Genomic DNA, 20,304 nt, shown 5'->3' with positions numbered 1-20,304 from the left:
ATATATTATAATAAAACTATGCTGTCAAAAAATGAACAAGAAAAATATAGGCTCATTGTTCAGAAAATATCTTGTTCTAAAGTTTAAATTAGCTCTATTACTATTCATTCACTCTACCATTCACTACCATTCAAATAATTTATATTTTCTAATCTTAGAATGGGCCACTTATTATATGAGTACTGAAAATTATTTATTTAGGTGTTTTTTTATAATTTTTTTTTTATAGAATATGAAAACTTAATAATTTTTATTTGTTTTTCAGTTATTAATTTTTAAAAATTTCGTTTATTATTGGATGGTCTTACCTCAAAGTACCTTTTATTCGAGAAAATGATTATTTATTTCAATACTCTCGAAGATGATAGTTATCCTTTTTAACAAAAATAACTACATATTAAAAAAATATATTTATTATAAATAATGTTTTAAGTTCTATTAAGATTCTTCTGATTATTTTAATGTAAATGCAAAATAGAAACAATTTTATTATTTTGTCTTAAAAATTTTTTTTTTATTTAATTTAATTTTCTACCTTATAAATATTTCAACAAAAATATTTCAAATAATTTTTTTACTCCTTCATTTGCTTTTAAATATTTAATTTGAATTTTTTTTTGGGTTTAATCTATAGTAAATAAGTTAATAAACAAACAAAAATTTACCAAATGGGAAACAAAAAAAAAACATTTTTCAGAAAATAATTACTAAAAGAATGAAACGAAAATGCTTTATAAATAAGTGATATCACATAATTCTAAATAAACAAAAACTTTTTTCTTTAAATAAAAATAGGAAAACGGTCACTAAAACTTTAAAGAATTTCATGATTTTTAAAAATTAATCTTAACTTGTTACACAGTACATATACTATAAAAAAAAATATATATTCTTTAAAAAAATTTTACATATTTTACAAAATAACATTTTAGTTTTTTTTTTTTTATCCATTTTAAGTTTTTTATTTTAACCAAATATCATCTAAAGTATTATCATTCATTTCATCTGTTGGCAAGGCCTTTAAAGTTTTTAATGTTTCCATATAAAATATTAATTCTGATGTTACAACACCATGTTGAGGTCCACCATTATTAACAATGTTATACTTGAGCAATTGTTCTCTTAATTTATCTTTAAAATTTTTATGTATAACACGATATATTGAATGTATTTGTTGTTCGGGCAATATGGTGGCTATTGCTTCATGTAATTTTACAAAATGTTTTGATATATTACGAAATGATTGTGATGGTACTGGTGGTCTTGCATCCCATGATTGTAATTGATTTATAACTAAATTCGAAACAATTGATAAAACTTTTTGTTCAATTTCTTTGATATGACTAACAAAATCTTTTTCTACAATATCATAGCCGCCAATTGATGTAGAATCAAGTTTTTGGAAATGTAATTTTACTTTTGGCAAAAGCCATAGTATTATTTGTAATGCTCGCGATACCAGCGCTAAATTACCACTTGTAATTGTTTTTAAACCTGCAACATGTAGGGCACCAGCACCCAAAACTAACTGACATGAACGTGAATTAAATGTTCGTAACAAATCAACAACATGTCTTGACATTTGCCCAGCTACTATTGGAATTTGTTCTGCACATTTACAATATTCCGTTATTAAATGTACTAAAAGAATAATTGATGAAACTAATGTATATGGTTTTCCATCAACTAATAAAACTGGACTTGATGGGCTTGATGACGAAGTATTTTTGCTACTTAAATTAGAGTCCTGAGATTCCTTTGCTTCCGTTGATAAATGTAACGATAAAATCTCTTTACTAGATTTTTGAAAGCCAGAAAAATCATTTTTGGATATCCTATCAATTATCTTTTGGAATTCATTTGGTATATCAACTTGCTTCCAGCGTTCTGAGTCCAATAACAATGCTAATTTGGATTTTCTTTCGGAATGAAAATTATTTGAAAAACGTGTAGCTTGCGCTTTAACAGCCGCCCTTAGAGGAACACTCTGGATACCTGATATCTTCTCACAACCTAGAATTTTAAAATATTTATTTTTAATTCAAGATTATATTTTACAAAAATTTATATGTACCCTGACTAAATTCCTCAACTATTTGAGATAATTTTTCGATTTCTTCTTGGGTGGCTACACTTTTTTCCAGACTTTGGCTTGATACCAAATTAGCACATCTTTCGTGACAATAATTACAAACGCTTCGTAACAAATCCTCTAATTTTTCTATAACAATCTTATAATCATTTTCTGAAAGAAAAACTTCAGAATCTATGAATTGTAAGGTTTCTCCACATTTTCCAGCACTTGCATCAGCCGTTTCTTTTATTACGGTATAAACCTTTTGTACTCTTTTTAATAATTTCAATAAAGTTATTGTAGCTTTATCAAGTAATTGAATCCAATCCGGAATTGATAAACTTTGTGCTTCTTCTCCAGCTCCAGTTAAACATACTTCAGCATCAGATGATGCAATAATTTCAATTACCATTTGTTTAATATTTGCTTTAATGGCTGTTATTGCTTCTTCTTTATAGCCATCAATAAAAGAATAATTATTCTCCCTTAATAAACCCATTATAATACAAACTAATTTATCCTCTTCAATAAGGCCTTCATCATCACTATTTAAATATGGTCGATTTAAATCAGCAGTTGAATATCTTTCAAATTCAGTTGATAACATTTTATCAATTAATTTTTCAATTTCTTTCAATTGCATTGGTAAATGTCGAAAACAGTGTATACCAATTAAAGCTTGAGCACAAATTTCTTGTGTAGTACTAATTAAGTCAAGAGCTGCCACATAGTCCTGTGTTCCTAGTAATAACTGTATCATAGGCTGAGTTTGTTGAACAGTCTGCATTAATTTTAATTTGTCTAAAACTGAAAAGTAATTCTGTCTAGAGCGTGATAATAATAAAATTTTTAAAGAATCTTTGACTAAAGTTGTGTCTATATATTGTAAACGTTTTCTTAAAAATTTAACATTAGATGTAGCAGCATTCATTTGCTCCATTATGGTATCCTGCGAGGTCATTGCATGAAAAAATGCAGATGATTTTTGCGAAACCTAAAAAGTAATTAATTAAAAATTGTTTTGGGGTTTTAGGTTTAATTTAAACGTTAATTACTTGTTTTGCAATATGAACTTCGACAATATCTAAATAATGACTAAGCTTTTCCTGCAATAGTCTTCCTGATTGTTTACTTTCCTCATTTGATTTACCTATACCGGGAAAAACTTGAGCAAAAGTTTCTGGATTATTTAATTCTAAACTGGCTTTCATAAATATTTGTGGTATATCATCTAAATTTCCAATATTACTAGTGGTAAAATTTTCTACTTCACCATTAATAATATCAATATCTGATTTTAAATACATTGTCCGACTACTCTGACTAGATGCATTTGAGTCTTTTCTAAATGCTTCAATTTTATCATTTTCAAATTTATTTTGTTGAACATTGTCAGTTGTGTATCTTAAATGCCTTCTAAAACGTCTTCCTATTCGTTTTTGATATGAATCAAAATCATCCCATGTTATTGGGTCTAAATATTGTGATGGTGGAATATGCGATTTTTCAACAAAAGAATCTCCCCATTTTTTTGTAAAAAGATTTGTTTGTTTCCCCTTACTGGGATCATTAAGTACAGCAGGAAGATTTTGTGCTGCTGAAAAAACAGACCATTCCGGTTCTCTTTGAATTAAATTAATATGATATTTGGCTACATGAGTTTCATAATCTTGATCACTAACACCATCCAAAACCGATGACTGGCAAACACCATTAAAACCATATCTGCATACATATGAACCACCTTCCTTAGTACAATGTCTTTCCCTTAAATGTCTATTATATAAATTAACAAAAATTATATATATATTAGACTAGTAAGCTTATCATTTAATCAAATGAAATTAGGTCAGATATACAAACTTTATAAATTCCGATCTTAATTTAAATGGTTGCTGCATAGGACAATAATAACACTTCTCCCATGGATTTTTGTTAACTTCTTTAGATGTTGTTGCCGTCATTGATATAAAATCATCATGATATGTGGCCATTACATCTCTCAAGGATTTTTTATTTTGTATTATTAAAAACCAAAAAAAAATTTTTTGCTTTCGTCAAATCAAATGTAAAATTCACAATTTTCGGATGTCAGACGATAATGACGTCTTATTTGTCAATTTAATTACGAAAATTTCAATTCGATTTTCGATATTGTAAACAATATTAGAGTTACCGCAAATGAAAAATTTTTTCAATTGCTTGAAATAAATGGAATTGAAATGAAAATAACAAAGTCAAATAGATATTTAGCTAAGGAATACAATTTTATAGTAAAAATTTTTAAATTTATCTTTTAAATAGTAATTTTCTTAATTATGTCAAATAAAGAATTAAAGTATTAATCACATTTTGTAAACATACGAAGCAAAACTTGTAAATTTCCCTTACTCAATGACGTTTTTGAGGTACAGGTTCCATAATTACTTCCCTCCATAATTAGTTAATACTCACTTTCTTCCTTAGAAAGTGAAGTAGTTATTTTAAAATTTTATAAAAATATAGATTTTAGTGCATGCAAAAATTAATTTAAACAAAGTTTATTTTTTTTATTCAATAAAACTTTTATTTGCCTACTTTTAATATAATAAAATTCGTTTTTCTTTAAGCTCTAACATGAAAATTACTTGAATTCATTTTGTTTTTTTTTTTGGGTACAACTAAGTTTTATGTTAATAGAATTTATACATATTTATTTTTAATTAAATTTTTAAATTTAATTGGTTTTTCTTGTGTAAATAATACTATATAAGAATATATAATTGTTATTTAGATTAAATATTTGTTATTAATACACAATAATAAAATAAATATCCGCTCACTTTTAATATTTAATTATAAAGGTGTAATACTTTTTATATTCATTTACAATTTAATATGCATATTGGAATATTAAATTTTTTTAAAAAAATTATTTTCTTTTTTCTTTTTATATTTTTCAATTATTTTTTATATTCAAGATCATCAGAATCAGGACTTCTCAATGCTAATATTTTTATACCAGGTTTTTCTTCTAAAGCACCACCAACATTAGCTATTGTTGGACCTTCACAACTAACATTATCTGTTGAAGAACATGTATGACAATGGCAACTTTTTGCTTCCAAATATTCATAACGATTTGTTTCTGGTTCAACATCGGGATGACAATGTCTATATTGTAAAATTTAATAACAGAATGGAAAAATTGATGATAATTAATGAAAAAAAAATTTGAATTAGGTATAAAATATATGAATTAATGAAAACATTTTTTAATTTCAGTTTAACATAATTAAACTATATAGGTGGGTTAGTTATATAACTGTTTTGAATTTGATAAAATCAAATTATAAGATGTTGTTGTCAATCATTCTTAAAATATTTTTATTTCCTACTTTAGTATATAAAATTAATTTACCTTAGTATAGCAAATGCTTTAGTTCTATGTGCATGTACGCATACTGGATGAAATGATTTTTTATAAGGAAATTTCCTGCAAATAACAATATTAATAAAAAAACAAAAATGTACTTCTCGACTAATTAACATATAATAATATTCACATACCAATCTGAAATTTCACTTGAATCACAACGTCCCCAACATGACATTACACTAACATAATCCCAACATTCTCTACCCTGTGAATCTGTTTGACTTACTCTAAGAAAAAAAAATATTAAAAAATTAAAATTTTTTATTATTTAAGATTTAAGATTTTAAGACTTTGATTTTAAGATTTTAGACCTTAACAATTTTTTAATATTCTTCATAATTATTTTACCTATACGTATATAAACGTGTATGACATCCAAGAGCTGATTTTGTTGGAGCGCTATCTATAATTGTTTGTTGTACTTCAATACTAAAAACTTTCGTCGTAATTAATAATAGTAAAATTGAAAAAAATGTTGTTCCACTAAAATAAAAAAAGAATTTAAAATAAATTTTTAAATAATTTTTAAATTAATTTTTGAAATTTTCATTTTTTTAAATAATTAATTTTTCATACATTTCACTGCAGGTCAGCATTTTATTTCAATTTTTAAATTCACTTTATTTGACTGTCCTTTGTTTAATTCTTATTTTGTTTTTTATAGAAATATTTAAAAAATAAAATGTTTAAAAATAAAAAAAATCTTGTTATATTGTTAATTAATTAAATTGTATAACAGTTTTTTTTTCTTGATTTTTTTTTTGTTAAAATTTAATTATCCTCGTTGCTTCAAAAGGAAGCAACAATAGGTTCGAATACTTTAATTCGTATGTTTATTTTGTAATCCTTGTACAAGAATTTATATTAAAAAAATTTTCTTAAATTTTAAAAAAAATTTAAATTTAAATTTTATAAATGTGTTAGTGGTAGTGTTAGTTGATCATGCGTAGTATTTTTGTTACGTAAAATAATAATTTTGTTTTTTTTTTTTCATAACTCACTTGCACGCATTTGTTTCTACCCCTATTTTATGGTTCTTTTGTTTTTGTAAAAGTTACACATGTAATTAACATGTTAATTATTCAGAGAGACGCTAAAAATTATTTTAAAAAATGAATAATAAAATAATTATAATTAAATTTTATTAAAGACTATAAAATTTAAATTTGAATTGAAATGTTTTTTTTTTTTTTGAAATTACAAAAAAAGCAAAAAAAAACTTCAATATTTACGCAGATTATGAATGACGTTTATCATTACTCATTACATATGTCATTTTTTGCAAAATTTTTTAAAATTTATAACAAGTAGTTACGAAAAATTGGCTAATTTTCTTTATTTAATAATGGAAATTAAATTTTGGAGTACTGCGTTCCATAAATATTTGGTAATATTGTGTAAATTGACTGCCAGAGTATGTGTGACTTCATATCTGGCATTTGCGACTGCATAATCTTTTCGGAACATATAATTTATGGTACAGATATTATATTGTAAAGATCATTCTGTTATAATTCTATTTTGCTCATTTAAAAAGAAATTAAGAAATTCAAGATAATTCATTCGAGAGAATTAAGAAATTCGAAAAATTCGAGAATATGGTCGAATAACAAATGTCTCATTATTAAAATAAATTGTTCTTCTATTCGATTTTCAAATTTTTTGTTCAATTCGAATGGATTTTATGTGTCATAAAATTAATTTTGAGTTTATGTAAAAAAAATAAAAATCCATTAATTATTGCTGTCTGCTTTTGAATTTATTCAATTTTTTTTCAATTTTTCGTTTCTTACAAATTTTGATAAATAAATTTTGAAAAAAATAAATTTTGGATATACTTTTCTAACTAAAATTAATACGTAAATTTGAGTTATAGCATATTAGTTTTACACGCATTTATTTTTAGAAAATTTCGATCTCATAAAAATATTTCAAAATCAGAATGTCTTGCATTTGTCAATCGGATCACATGTCTTATATTCATTTGATCATTAAGTTCTTCTTCTATTCCTAAGAATATGTTGACTAAAATTTCCTCTATGAGTTCGAGGTGCTGGTACTGGAATCTGTCTTTGATTATCTCTATTATTTGTATTTGACATATTAATAATTCCTGGTACACGATTATCATTGTAATTACGATTATTTATTTCATTTTGAGCGGATGCAACATTATTATTATTGTCATCATTATCGTTAACATTATTATTAGAATTATTACTATTATCATTATTTTGAAAATTCATTGGAAACATTCTTTGCCTTCTCTCTTCTATTAAATGTTCTCGATCTTTATGTATATAATCACGTATATTCGGAAGTTCTTTGACAACATTAACAGTTAATGCTGATCTTACCATACCCATATCGGTTGCTTCCAACCTATATATAATATGTATATAATTTTATCAATATTATTGTGTAAGAAATTCTATTATTATAATATAACAGATATACCATTCATCATGTTCAACGACATAACATTCTGCATGAGATATTGTAGCAACACCATTAAAACCACCAACAGCAATTATCATATCATCAATAATTTCTAAACCGAAATTACTACGTGGATGATACATTTCTTTAATTGGACTCCATCTTTGTGCAATTGGATCAAATTTTTCACCAGTATTCATTCGTGATAGACCATTAAAACCGCCCATTACATAAATGTAACCTTTATATGAGACACAAGAAACACCAGAACGTCTTGATATCATATTTGGTATTAGAAACCATTCATTTCTATTTGGATCATAATATTCAGCTGAATTCATACATTCTTGACCATTGAATCCGCCTTCAAATTATCAAATAAAATGGAAAATAATTTACATTTTAATATTAAACACTAGGTATGTACGTATATTTAATTTAACCTGTAATATAAATTTTTTCATTTAGTGTACAAGCACTTGCATCAGATCTTTGAATATTCATTGAAGCAATCATAGTCCATTGATTACTTCTATAATCATATTTTTCAGCTGAACTTTGTCTTGTTTGACCGTCAAAACCGCCCATAGCATAAATATAATCATTTAGTGTTGCAACACTTACATAACATCTTTTATTATGCATTGGTGAGATCTAATTTAAAATTTAACCAAAATTTTATGGAGAATTTTTTTATGTAAATTACAAAATGTAGAGATTAATGTACGTTGTTTAATGTAACAAAAACATTTTTTTATTTTTAGACTAACCTCTCTCCATGTCTTTTCAACAGCATCGAATACCCGGCATGTATTATAATATTCAACACCATCAAAACCACCTATACAATAAATTTTATGACCGATAACTGCTGTACCATGATATGCTCTAGGACTTGATGTATCTTCAGCTGATATTCTAATCCAACGATCAGCTCTTGTATCATATGTTTCAATACATTTTTGAGGTAAACCTTCACTCCAACCGCCAATTGCAAATAATACTTCATGCGGTAGTCTTGGTAAAGCTAATGCTGGAGTACTCATCTATAGTGTGTGTGATATTTAAATATACTTTCTACAAAATTTATTTTAAAAATAATTTATATTTAAAACTTACTTTATCATTTCTAGATGCAATCATATCTAAATCATATAAAAATGTTAATGTTTCAATTATAAGTGGTTTAGCTTCATCACAATTAACAACTAAATAATGATCTTTAACTTTTTCCATGAAAAACTGCAAAGAAACAAGCAAACAAATGTGTTACCAACATCGTAAAAAAATGTTGTAGAATTAGGACCTTCAGTTACTAATGAAATATTCGACAAAATAATGGAAAGGCTGCACAAATTAACGGGAGGTCAGCTTATTACTTATTACTGAAAACGGAAAATACAGAATTTTTGAACGTATGAAAAACTTAAAAGAAAAAAAATTAAGGTTAAATCAGGAGTCCTAGAAATTTGACTACTAATTTGCAGCATTTAAAGAAATTTTTGTAAGTATAATTTCATTTTTATTGTATTCAATGCTCATCTGTATATTTTTTAGTGACGTTTTCAATGAACAAGGAATTGGTTTTAAGCACACACATGAGCAGTAATTTTCATATCCTTGGGAAAATGTGAATATAGAAATGAGGAAATATAATATAAATATAATTGATCGTAATAACTATGTGATACGCGAACAAATTTTATGAAGAATTGTTGGCCCTTTCTGCCAAAATTTAAATGTGACTTTGATATAGAACTTGGTGGCATGAATATATCTAATAGCTTTAATAGTTTCTAGATTGTGATTGTATTTTATATATATACGCATGGGAACTACTCAAATTGAGGCTTTATTTAGATCAAAATTAATTAAACAAAATTGGAGTGAACGCTACTTTAACAAAACTATTTGTATATTTTAGGGTAGTCTTATTGAGTATTTGAATTTCTATTTCAATCTTATTTAGTATTTAAATTTCTATTTCAACACTTCAATTCAGTCAGCGTTAGAAACAAAATAGTAAATTAATAATACCGTATAATATGCATATTCGAGTAATATATACGATTATATTGTTAATTTATGAAAGAACGAAAAATATTTTTTAATCTTCTTCTTTGTTAATCTTCACTTTATGTAGAAACTATAAGTATATACAAACATATAATATATAAATAATTAGTCAACTTACTCTTGTATTCAATAATCCTAATCTTACTGCATGCATTAATTGTGGTACATATTTTGTTCGATTTTTTGAATCATATTCAATCCAACGTATACAACAATCCCAAACAGTTTCTTCACGTTGTGTATTAAGCATATCATCATTAATAATATCATAAAAATCATCTAATCCGATTTTATAAATTTCATTGCTTTTCCGATAAATTTCAATAAAATTTTTTAAAATATAATTACGTGCAATATTTGCTAAATCAAAACAAAATCTTGATCTATTTAAATAGAAAAGATAGAAAGAGAAAGAAAACAACAAGTGAAATTTATAATTATTAAGGAGGGATAATAATAAATTTATTCAGAGTTTTTATTTTTCCTTTATGTACGTGTATGCAAAAAATTTAAAGAAAAAATTTTAATTTCTTTTTAAATTGACGTCAAATTTTAAAAATAGAAAATTCATTTAACTCAAACTATTTAAAAAAATATTAATTAAACTTCATGTAATTAATTTCAGTAAATTTGCAATATGGATTATGATATTTGTAATGGGATCCCATTTAATATATACGGTAGTTAACACTAAACCATCAAACCTGTGGCAATAAAGTAAAATTGCCACTAATCAAATATTGTATAATTTTCAAGGAATTCCAGTATATAGCTACTCAGAATTGTGATCAATAATGTAAGGTCCCCTTTACATATCCAACAAAATCTAAAACTAAATCTGCGACAAAATAATGCTTGATACAGTTCCGACTCAGTTCCAACAAAAAAACTAATTATCGCCATTTTACTTTTAAAAAATCTGACAGTAAATTTGATTAGAATAGATTAAATTTTATAATTTTTCATCAGATAATGTTTAATGTTGAATAGTGTTTGAACATATAAGAATTTCATTAAACTCAAGAAATTCATAAACAGTACCTAAAATCGGCCCATATATAGAGTGAAAATATATAGAGAAAGTATGGATTTACGACTACCCTGATGTTTTCTAAAAAATTTGCTATAGTTCATTATTTTAACAATTAATTTATTTATTAATTTATTTTATAGATATTAAATTAAATGGAAAATGGACTGTAATTTCCTTATATACATACATATATGAGCAAAAATGTTATCTCGCCCCATTGTATAAAATTCTATTTGCTTGCATCTAATTTCGTTGATAATCTATAAGATGTTCATCGTATTATCAGTCTGAGGTTATTTGATAATAAACACGTTATTTAAAATAATTAACCCCAATAAAAATATTATTAACTTAAAATTATAAAATGAGATTTCATAATAATACCTACATACATTTGTACACATACATAATAATTATTTTTTCTACTAATTAAAATAATAAAAATGCATTTAGCAAAGATTAGAAAATTACTAACGTACATTTTCTTAGAATTGATCCCTTCTATATACAAATAATTTTCAAGTTCATTCATATAAGTGGCGGTAATTGTAATATGATCCTTAATGTTTTTTAATTAGTATTTAGATTGTTAATAAAATTATGTAATATATGTTTCCAATAATTGAGAACATTATGAAATTCAAATAACGAATGTGAATCATTCTACATAGCAATTTTTAACATTAATTGTAAAATAATAATATAAATACCAATAATTTTTCTGTTTTAAAAATTGAATTCCAAAGAAATGTAATTTTTAGAAATATTTCGATGAATAAGCAAATTGATTTTAAAGAAATTCATCTCCAGTCAAGGTTGATAACACAGGATAATTGAATTAGTATTAAAAGCCTACCGAAATTTGTAAAACTTTCTAATCTAACTTATTATATATTGAACATTAGTAACCAGTTGAATGGCGTAGATTTAAGTATATTCTAAGATTCGAATTAAAATGGTTGAAAATATAAAAACGGCATTCAGTAAATTTGTAGTCGTTTAGGCATGGTATATCCTTTGAAAAATTATTAATTTTCATTAATCATATGACTAATCGAGATACTCAAATGTAAATACACGATTTTACATGAAAACAGGCACCGAAAATCTGAAATTTCACTAAAAATTAGGTTTTAACCTACATTATATAATAAAAAAAAAAATTAATATTGAATCACGTACATAGAATGAAATTTTAAAAGAAAAGCATCGACACAGATTTCTTAAAATCTAGTTTCAAATAGTAAAATCAAATAAATTTCCAAAACAAAATTGAAAAAAAAAAATTAGGCCATAAAATAAAAAATAATAATAATTGCTAATCACATAAGATTGACGAAATTATTCAATCTGTTAAGTAAACAAGAGTTTCAATCTGTTAAGAGAAACAAGAGCAACCAAATTTTATATAATTAAATGACCCAATTATTTTGTTATAGAAAAAAAAAAACAAACAAAAATACACCAAATAAAATTCTTATTATTGAATTTACAACTTAAATAAATTAATTAATAATATTTGTGCATTCATTTCTAGAATTCTAGATTTTGTAAACATCAAAAAATTTGAATTTAGAATTTAAAATTGATAAGAAAAGATCTGATAAGAAAAAATACTATAACTTTCTATTAGAAGCTTTTAGAAATTTCATTTAATTCACGAATTTCAAGGCGATTAGGCGAGCTTTTTTTTTAAATTTTAAAATAATTTGAATTGTGATTTTTATAAAAAGGATTTTTTTTTTTTTTTTAAAAAGGATTAAATATTTATATTATAAATTTCTTTTTTAAATATTAATTAAAATATGGTTTTAAAAATAGCAATAATTGGTGCTGGTGTTAATGGTATTGCATGTGGTGTACAAATATCAGAATATTTTAAAGATAAAGCAGAAGTAACAATTTATGCTGAAAAATTTACACCACATACAACTGGTGATGGTGCTGCTGGTTTTTGGTGTCCATATCTATTAGGTTCAACAGATCATGAAAAAATTAGGCTAGTATATATAGTATTGGAAAATTCAAATTAATTTAAAAAATTTAAATTATTAAAATCTTATCTTTAATATTTTTTTTTTATGTAATATACAGGCAATGGTCAAAAGGAACTCATGATTTTTTAGAAAAATTATGGTTATCTGAAGATGCTGGTATTGCTGGTGTTTGTTTATTACCAACATTACGTGTTACAACATCATCTGATCCAGATATGAATGATTATTGGAAAAATAGTGTTTATGGTTGGAGAAAACTTAATTCAATTGAATTGAGTAGAATGACAGAGGATTCTGGTAAAAAACATACGTAAGTAATTTTATAATTATATTTACATATAATTTACTTATGTTTACTTAGGAATGGAATGCATTTTGCAACATATACTGTTGAACCAAGAAAATTATTACCATATTTAATGGATAAATTTCGTAAAAATAAAGGAAAATTTATAGAGAAACGTATTGAAAATTTTGATGATTTTGTAAAAAATTCAAATTATGATGTTTTTATCAATTGTACAGGTATGAAATGTGTTTTTTTTTTAAATTAAAATTAATAAAATAAGTGTTAAGAATTAGAAGTAGTACTCAGTATTAGACATGTAGGTGCATGTTAGAAAATATTACTTAAAAAATTTATAAGCTAAGATGCTCTTTTATCTGCAATAAATGTAAAATACTAGAAATAAATAACGTAAGGGTTTCAATCAGGTAAATAGTTAGGGTCCTGGACAAATTGGCCAAAGCGAATCGACGTGTACTAAATGCAAATGTTCTGTAATTTCAGAAAATTTTGTAAGTACAAAAGTAGCTCTGTTATAACTTGAAATATTAGTTTTCAGATTAAAAAAATTCAAATTCAAATTTGATAATTAAATTTTAATAAAAATTAAATTCAAATCACCATATTGTATAAAAGAAATTTAAAAATCAAAATTTAAAATTTATTTTTCGAAAATTTGCGAATTTATTTAATTTCGCGGCAAATTAAAATTTCCTGATAATTACCCAAAATTTTCGTATACATTATTAATTTATTAAAATCATAAATCCACTAATAAAATTGCATACATTTAGGCTAAACAAAAAAATATTCTATTTTTATTCCAATTCAATAGTTTTGTTTTCGTAATTAAAACTTAATTAAATAAAAAGATAAAGCGATTTTTTTTAATAAAAATATCCAAAATTAGGGGGAAAAATATTTTTTTGCCAAATTATTATTTAGATAATAAATGATTTATGATAATTAAATAAAATATATTGATTTTAATGAGTAAATAAAATGTGGGTAAAATTTTTGGTATTAATGAAATGAGATTGTGAAGAAGAAAACGTAAATGGAATCGATTTATTGTTAAAAGACCGAAGAATTTGTAAAAATTTATTCAAAAAAAAAAACGTAATTTAAATTTAGTGTAGTAGAAGCTAGAAGTAGCTTTAAATTTAATTCTGTGCTCTATTAAAATTTGAATTCTAATTGTATAATTTAGCACACAAAAATAAAAAACTTGCAGTAAGCAAAATATATTTTTTTGATTGCTTGTTAATTTCGAGACTCGAATTAGAGGTCATGTAGTTAAGAATTAATATTCGCAAAACAATTGAAACAAACAAGATTATGAGCTGCAGTTTTTAAGTAATAATGCTTTATTGAAATTAATTAAGACTTTAATTTTTAATTCTAACATATCAGTACCTACTCCGACCCGCAAAAATTAAAATAAAACCGGATTTCTTAGAATATATTTGCCATTATAATCTTATTATTTATGGTCTTTGGAAAAATAATTTTTTGAATTTATTAATAAAATTTTTACTAAAATTACATTCTATATTCTTGGGTTTAAATTCAAATCACCCAATTCTTATATTGTATACTCATAGCTATATATTATTAAGTAGTCAATTATTATTATGGTATCAGTTTTAATGATAAGAAAATTTTCAAACTAATTTACTTATAAACAAAATATATTTAATTCTGTATTTAATATTGTAAAATATTATATATTCGAATTCATAGTAAGAACATTTTAAGATTTATATTAAAAGAGATCAGGTGGTTGCACGCGGTCGATTTTTATATAATTATCGCTTACGAATTAAATACAAAAATTGTAAAAATATGGTTTTAAAAATTGCAATAATTGGTGCTGGTGTTAATGGTTTAAGTTGTGGTGTACAATTAGCTAAATATTATAAAAATTTAGCTGAAATAACAATAATATCAGAAGTATTTTCACCTCATACGACCGGTGATGGTTCAGCTGGTCTATGGGGTCCATATTTAATTGGTTCAACAAAATCTGAAAAAATTATGTAAGTCTATTTTAATTCAAAATCAATCATTGAGACCAAATCAATCAGTATAATTATGTAGAAAAATTATTTTCTTTTTTGCTGGCATAGTGAATGGTCTAAAATTACACATGATTTTTTTGAAGAATTATGGTTATCTGATGATTCTGGTATTGCTGGTATTTGTTTAATACCAGCAATACGTGTTTCATCATCAAATGATGATATAATGGAAGATTTTTGGAAAGATATCGTTTATGGTTGGAGACGATTAACAAAATATGAATTAGAAAAATTAAGTAATGAAACTGGAAATAAATTCGTGTAATGAGATGAGATTATTTTTTTTGTTTTTATTTTAAATGAATTTCAAATGAATTTTTGTTTTTTTTTTTTTGTTAGACAAGGAATGCAATTTATGACATTTACTGCTGAACCAATTAAATTATTACCATATTTAACAGAAATATTTAAAAAATTCAATGGAAAATTAATTGAAGGAAAAATTGAAAATTTTAATGATTTTGTTAAAAATTCTAATTATGATGTTATAATTAATTGTACTGGTAAGAAGAGTAAAAAATATTAATTTTAAGAATAATTATAAGGTAAACGATTTTTTAAAATATTAAAGGTATCGTGATTTTAAAATTAGTTTATAATGTAAGATGTTTTTAAATTAAGTGATTTTTAATTCATAAGAAGTAATTTAAGTAGACTTAAGTTGGGTTTTTGTGCATGCTATACTCAAAATTTCAATATTTTGAAATTATGGGGAAGTGGGAACCATTTTCGTTTAATTTAAGTCGAATTTGTTATACAAAATAACGTTGTTTCCCTCGAAAATATTTATTTTTTTGTATTAGAATCTTAAATTTAAATTCATATGAATTTTGAGATCTAATAATAATGTTAAGGAATAATAAAGGCCTTGAAATATGTATTTTTAGTAGCACATTTTGTTATTTTTGTTATCAAATTCAAATGATAAGAAAACAAAAATTTTTAATGTCTTCTAAATTCAGAAGTGTTAGGCAAAAATAAATATTAGAATATGTAAGGAAAGAGCATTAAAATTAAAGATTTTAATTTAAAAATCAAATCAATTAAGAAATTAGAGTTTGTAGCTGGAAATTAGTTATAAGTTAAGTACCATTTTTGTTTTTTTTTCGAACAAACTAGGGATTTTGAATTTTTAATAAGATCGCGGCTTTATACATTAAAAATTCTATTTTACTTATTCTGCGTTTAAAAAAGCGGATTTTGCCAAAAATCTGAATTTTGACAAAAATGTCACTTAGCTCCTTAATTTTTTTGCCATTTCCAATTTGTCACATTCATTTACGTAAGCAATTAAACTCTTAAATTCTTTCTTAAGTAAATGATTTTCAGATTTCTAAGCTTAAATTAATTGAATAATTTAAAGTAACAGTTTCAAATCATCGGGGCATGTGGTCTGTGGAGCATTAATTAAGAAATTGAATTTGCATTTAATTGTTAAAACGAAAATTTTAATTAAATACTCTGAATTTATAGGTAGTTCTTAAACAGGCAAAATTAATATTAAAAAAATAACTATTATAATTAAATTATAAAATATTTTAATAAAAATATTAACTAATTCTCAAATTATATTTTTTATTTTTAGGTCTTGGATCAAAAACTTTAATTGGTGATAAAAATGTTCATGCAATTCGTGGACAAGTAGCACGTGTACAAGCTCCATGGATGTATTATACATATTTAGATGAAGCTAGTAATGGAAATTATATTATACCAAAGTATACAAAAATCTTAAATCTTAAAATATTTTACAAAACAACTTAATTGAAATTTTCTAATAAACATTTTTTTAATAATTTTTTTTTTTTAGCACTGAATCTGTTGTTATTGGTGGTACACATCAAATGGAAGATTATAATACAATACCAGATGAAGGTGATAAAAAATTTATATTAAATGGATGTAAACAAATTGTACCAGCATTAGAAAATGCATCATTTTTATTTGATTGGGTTGGTTTAAGACCAGGTAGAACAGAAGTTCGTATTGAAAAAGTTATTACAGATGGTTAGTAGAATTTAGTTTTTAAATCATAGTTGGACCACGAATAATGAATATAATATTATAGGGTTTGATTGGAAATATTGAATCAATTTTCATTTACATAAATACATAATATACGTTATTCATGGTCCATTCTGATTTAATTCCTGTTTATATAATATTATTAATATTTTTCAATTTTATATTTTAGATGGTAAAATTATAATACATAATTATGGTCATGGTGGTAGCGGTGTTACAATATGTTGGGGTTGTGCAACAAATGTTCTTGAATTATTAAAACCAAAATCAAATCTTTAAATGGATTCAACACATATTATACATATATGGAATCTTTAAAATCATAACGATTCTAAGCTTAATATTTTCAAATTATTTTATATGTCTAATAATTGTGTTTATTCAATATCTATAAAATTTATAAAATTTTTAAATTAAATTTAATGTCTATATTTAAATATGTATTTGGTTGGGCACAATTAATTTTTAGATAAAAAAATATGTATTTAAATATTTAAATTTTTACCTTGCAAAACACCATATATTAATACAATTTTCTGGTTTTAAATTTTTTTTTAAAAAACGTACACATTGTTTTACTAGACCCATTATTCCAACATAATCAGCAATTGTTAAAATTTCATAAATATTATTTTCATTAATTGAACATTTTCTTAAATATGCATAATCAATAATTTTATTCATTATTTCGGAACGAATTTCTGGTATAAAAACATTTTTCTTTTCTTCAGTTAAAGATGTTGTAAATAGAGCTCTATTTTAACAATTAATAATATTATATTATTGTATATAGAATTATAGGTATAATATAATAGTTTATATTTAAATGTATATAGATAAAATTATTATAATTAATTCAATTTTTAATAAACAACATAAATGATTTCTATAAATTAAATGTTATAGATTTGAGCTAAAGGTACTAGATTTGGATTGAAATACAGGAATGTTTAGGGTCTTTCCAAGCTTTTTTTTTTTATTAAATAAATTAAATTTAAGTAAAATATGCTTTTGTACTGAATTTAATATCTAATTATATGATTTATTCTTAAAACAATTAAAAATTTAATTATATTTTTCTAATTCAAGTTCAACTTGGAATATTGTTTAAAATTTTAATTTTTCTAAAAGACGAAATACAAAAGTAATATTAATATTTACTTATTTTGTAACAAAATCCTTTAACCTTTAAAAAAATAAATTGTTAAAGGTCTATAGTTATACTTTTCACCTTTTGCTTGATATTAAAGCAAAACATTTTTTAAAAAAAAAAACAAATTTAATTTATAGGAAACCTCAAATGTATAAATAAAATAATTTCTATTTCCAAAAAATTTAATTGAATCGCAAAAAAAAATTTCTTAGGGTCCCATTGGGAATACTATTCTTGCGCTTGGCTTATGTTTTGAAAATAATTGTTTCCGATACTAAAATCATGTATTATAGTTAGTTGTATATACATATGTTATTTTGTTTTAAATGAAAAGTATATGAAAAATAAGAATTCATTTTAAATTTACTTAAAAAAAATTTAATTAAATATATATTTTACCTAAAATAATTACTACAAGAGCATAATACAACTCTATGAACATTAAATATACCATCATCTAGGGTTATTGTTGCATCACATAACATATTATCAGAACGCATTTCATATAATGTATTCATTGCTTGTTGACTCATACAAGTTTTAGGATCATGTTGTTCACATTCCTCTTCATCTTCAGGAAGCATATTATTCTTTACATAAACGGAATGCAATATAGAATAATATTAATGTTTCAAAAATTTCAAATGAATTTCTTAAATTAAAATTTTGTTTCAGATATACATAAATTATTAAAATTGTAAATAAAAATTCAATTTTTCAAATTTACCTTTAAATATAGTTACGTATTTGTTGTTTTTTCTTAAATTTTAGAAAGTATAAAGTAAAATTTCCCAAATAATATAAAATATTTGAATAATATTCCAAATAAAAACTTAATATTCCAATAAATTGCTTTAACAAAAATATATGTAAATAAAAAAATAGAAATTCCCGAATATAATATTGGATAATAATAACATGTATAAAAAAGACATTAAAAACAAATGTTTGACAAAATCAATTTAATAAAATTTTGTCATTTTAGTTTATAAGTAATTGATTTTTTTTTTGTTTTTAGTTACTAGAAGGTTAGAATATTTCTGCAGTTCATAAGATTAGAACTGAAAAGCTTTCAAACCTGTATGTACCTATATAAATTATGCAGAGCTTCTGAAGCTTTGTAGTTCTAACTCTCAGAACTGCATTTTCAGTACTACTCATATTTTGGTAAAAGTGATTTAAAATTTTATTTTGTATTTTAAAATTGCTACTAGTTATATGAAAATTGTAAATTATACACCGAATATCTGCTCAAAATTTACTCTTATTATGACAAAACTTTTCTCATTTCCGGAATCCGAACAAATACAAACCATTTATTGAGAGAATTGCAGAACAACAATATTGTAAAATTGAAAAATTTTTAAATTATTCAAAAATTAGGAACAAATATCTGGAAAAATTTCGAGTTTTTATTAAATATTTAGATTTTTTTAAATAAAACAATAATCTAATAATGATTTACATATATATTTTCCAAAATAAAAAATTAATTCAGTCGGCAAGATTTGCTAGCATAAAATACCATGTTTCACTAACCAACGAAATTAGGATTGCAAATTATACATTTTATTAAAGATTTATTTTAGTAAGAAAATAAAAATATAATAAAATTTGTGATTTGATTAGAGCAGTCTATCAATTTTTGTCACAATTTTAATGATTTAATAAAATATTATTACAATTTATAGTTCCCTAATGAAATTTCCCTCATAACTATTA

General features: G+C 23.7%; 4 protein-coding genes across 4 annotated transcripts; 1 reads left to right on the top strand and 3 right to left on the bottom strand.

Moving 5' to 3' along the window:
- Positions 1–752: 752 nt before the first annotated feature.
- Positions 753–4,141, bottom strand: LOC129610655 (vacuolar protein sorting-associated protein 54). Its single transcript, XM_055523290.1, has 4 exons — positions 3,938–4,141; positions 3,130–3,850; positions 2,075–3,068; positions 753–2,013 (listed from the first exon to the last, which is right to left on the bottom strand). Exons 1-4 carry the CDS (start codon positions 4,066–4,068, stop codon positions 962–964), a joined length of 2,898 nt encoding a protein of 965 aa, XP_055379265.1. The 5' UTR covers positions 4,069–4,141; the 3' UTR covers positions 753–961.
- A 752-nt stretch (positions 4,142–4,893) lies between these two features.
- Positions 4,894–6,208, bottom strand: LOC129610650 (thyrostimulin beta-5 subunit). Its single transcript, XM_055523285.1, has 5 exons — positions 6,069–6,208; positions 5,841–5,975; positions 5,624–5,719; positions 5,475–5,549; positions 4,894–5,227 (listed from the first exon to the last, which is right to left on the bottom strand). The coding sequence occupies exons 1-5, from the start codon at positions 6,086–6,088 to the stop codon at positions 5,017–5,019; spliced, it is 537 nt and encodes a 178-aa protein (XP_055379260.1). The 5' UTR covers positions 6,089–6,208; the 3' UTR covers positions 4,894–5,016.
- A 1,173-nt stretch (positions 6,209–7,381) lies between these two features.
- On the bottom strand, positions 7,382–19,450 carry LOC129610648 (kelch-like protein 10). The gene is made up of 7 exons (XM_055523283.1): positions 18,982–19,450; positions 10,126–10,390; positions 9,051–9,173; positions 8,702–8,977; positions 8,375–8,585; positions 7,950–8,295; positions 7,382–7,874 (listed from the first exon to the last, which is right to left on the bottom strand). Exons 1-7 carry the CDS (start codon positions 19,164–19,166, stop codon positions 7,484–7,486), a joined length of 1,797 nt encoding a protein of 598 aa, XP_055379258.1. The 5' UTR covers positions 19,167–19,450; the 3' UTR covers positions 7,382–7,483.
- Positions 15,108–18,503, top strand: LOC129610649 (D-aspartate oxidase). Its single transcript, XM_055523284.1, has 6 exons — positions 15,108–15,362; positions 15,453–15,665; positions 15,744–15,907; positions 16,990–17,122; positions 17,215–17,411; positions 17,599–18,503. Exons 1-6 carry the CDS (start codon positions 15,169–15,171, stop codon positions 17,706–17,708), a joined length of 1,011 nt encoding a protein of 336 aa, XP_055379259.1. The 5' UTR covers positions 15,108–15,168; the 3' UTR covers positions 17,709–18,503.
- Positions 19,451–20,304: the final 854 nt, after the last annotated feature.

The sequence above is a fragment of the Condylostylus longicornis genome, unplaced genomic scaffold, assembly GCF_029603195.1.
Source record: "Condylostylus longicornis isolate FDR11 unplaced genomic scaffold, ASM2960319v2 ptg000046l, whole genome shotgun sequence".
In the NCBI taxonomy this organism is placed as follows: Eukaryota; Metazoa; Arthropoda; class Insecta; order Diptera; family Dolichopodidae; genus Condylostylus; species Condylostylus longicornis.
Note: the sequence above shows the minus strand (reverse complement) of the source record. Positions and strands in the feature narration are given on the sequence as shown.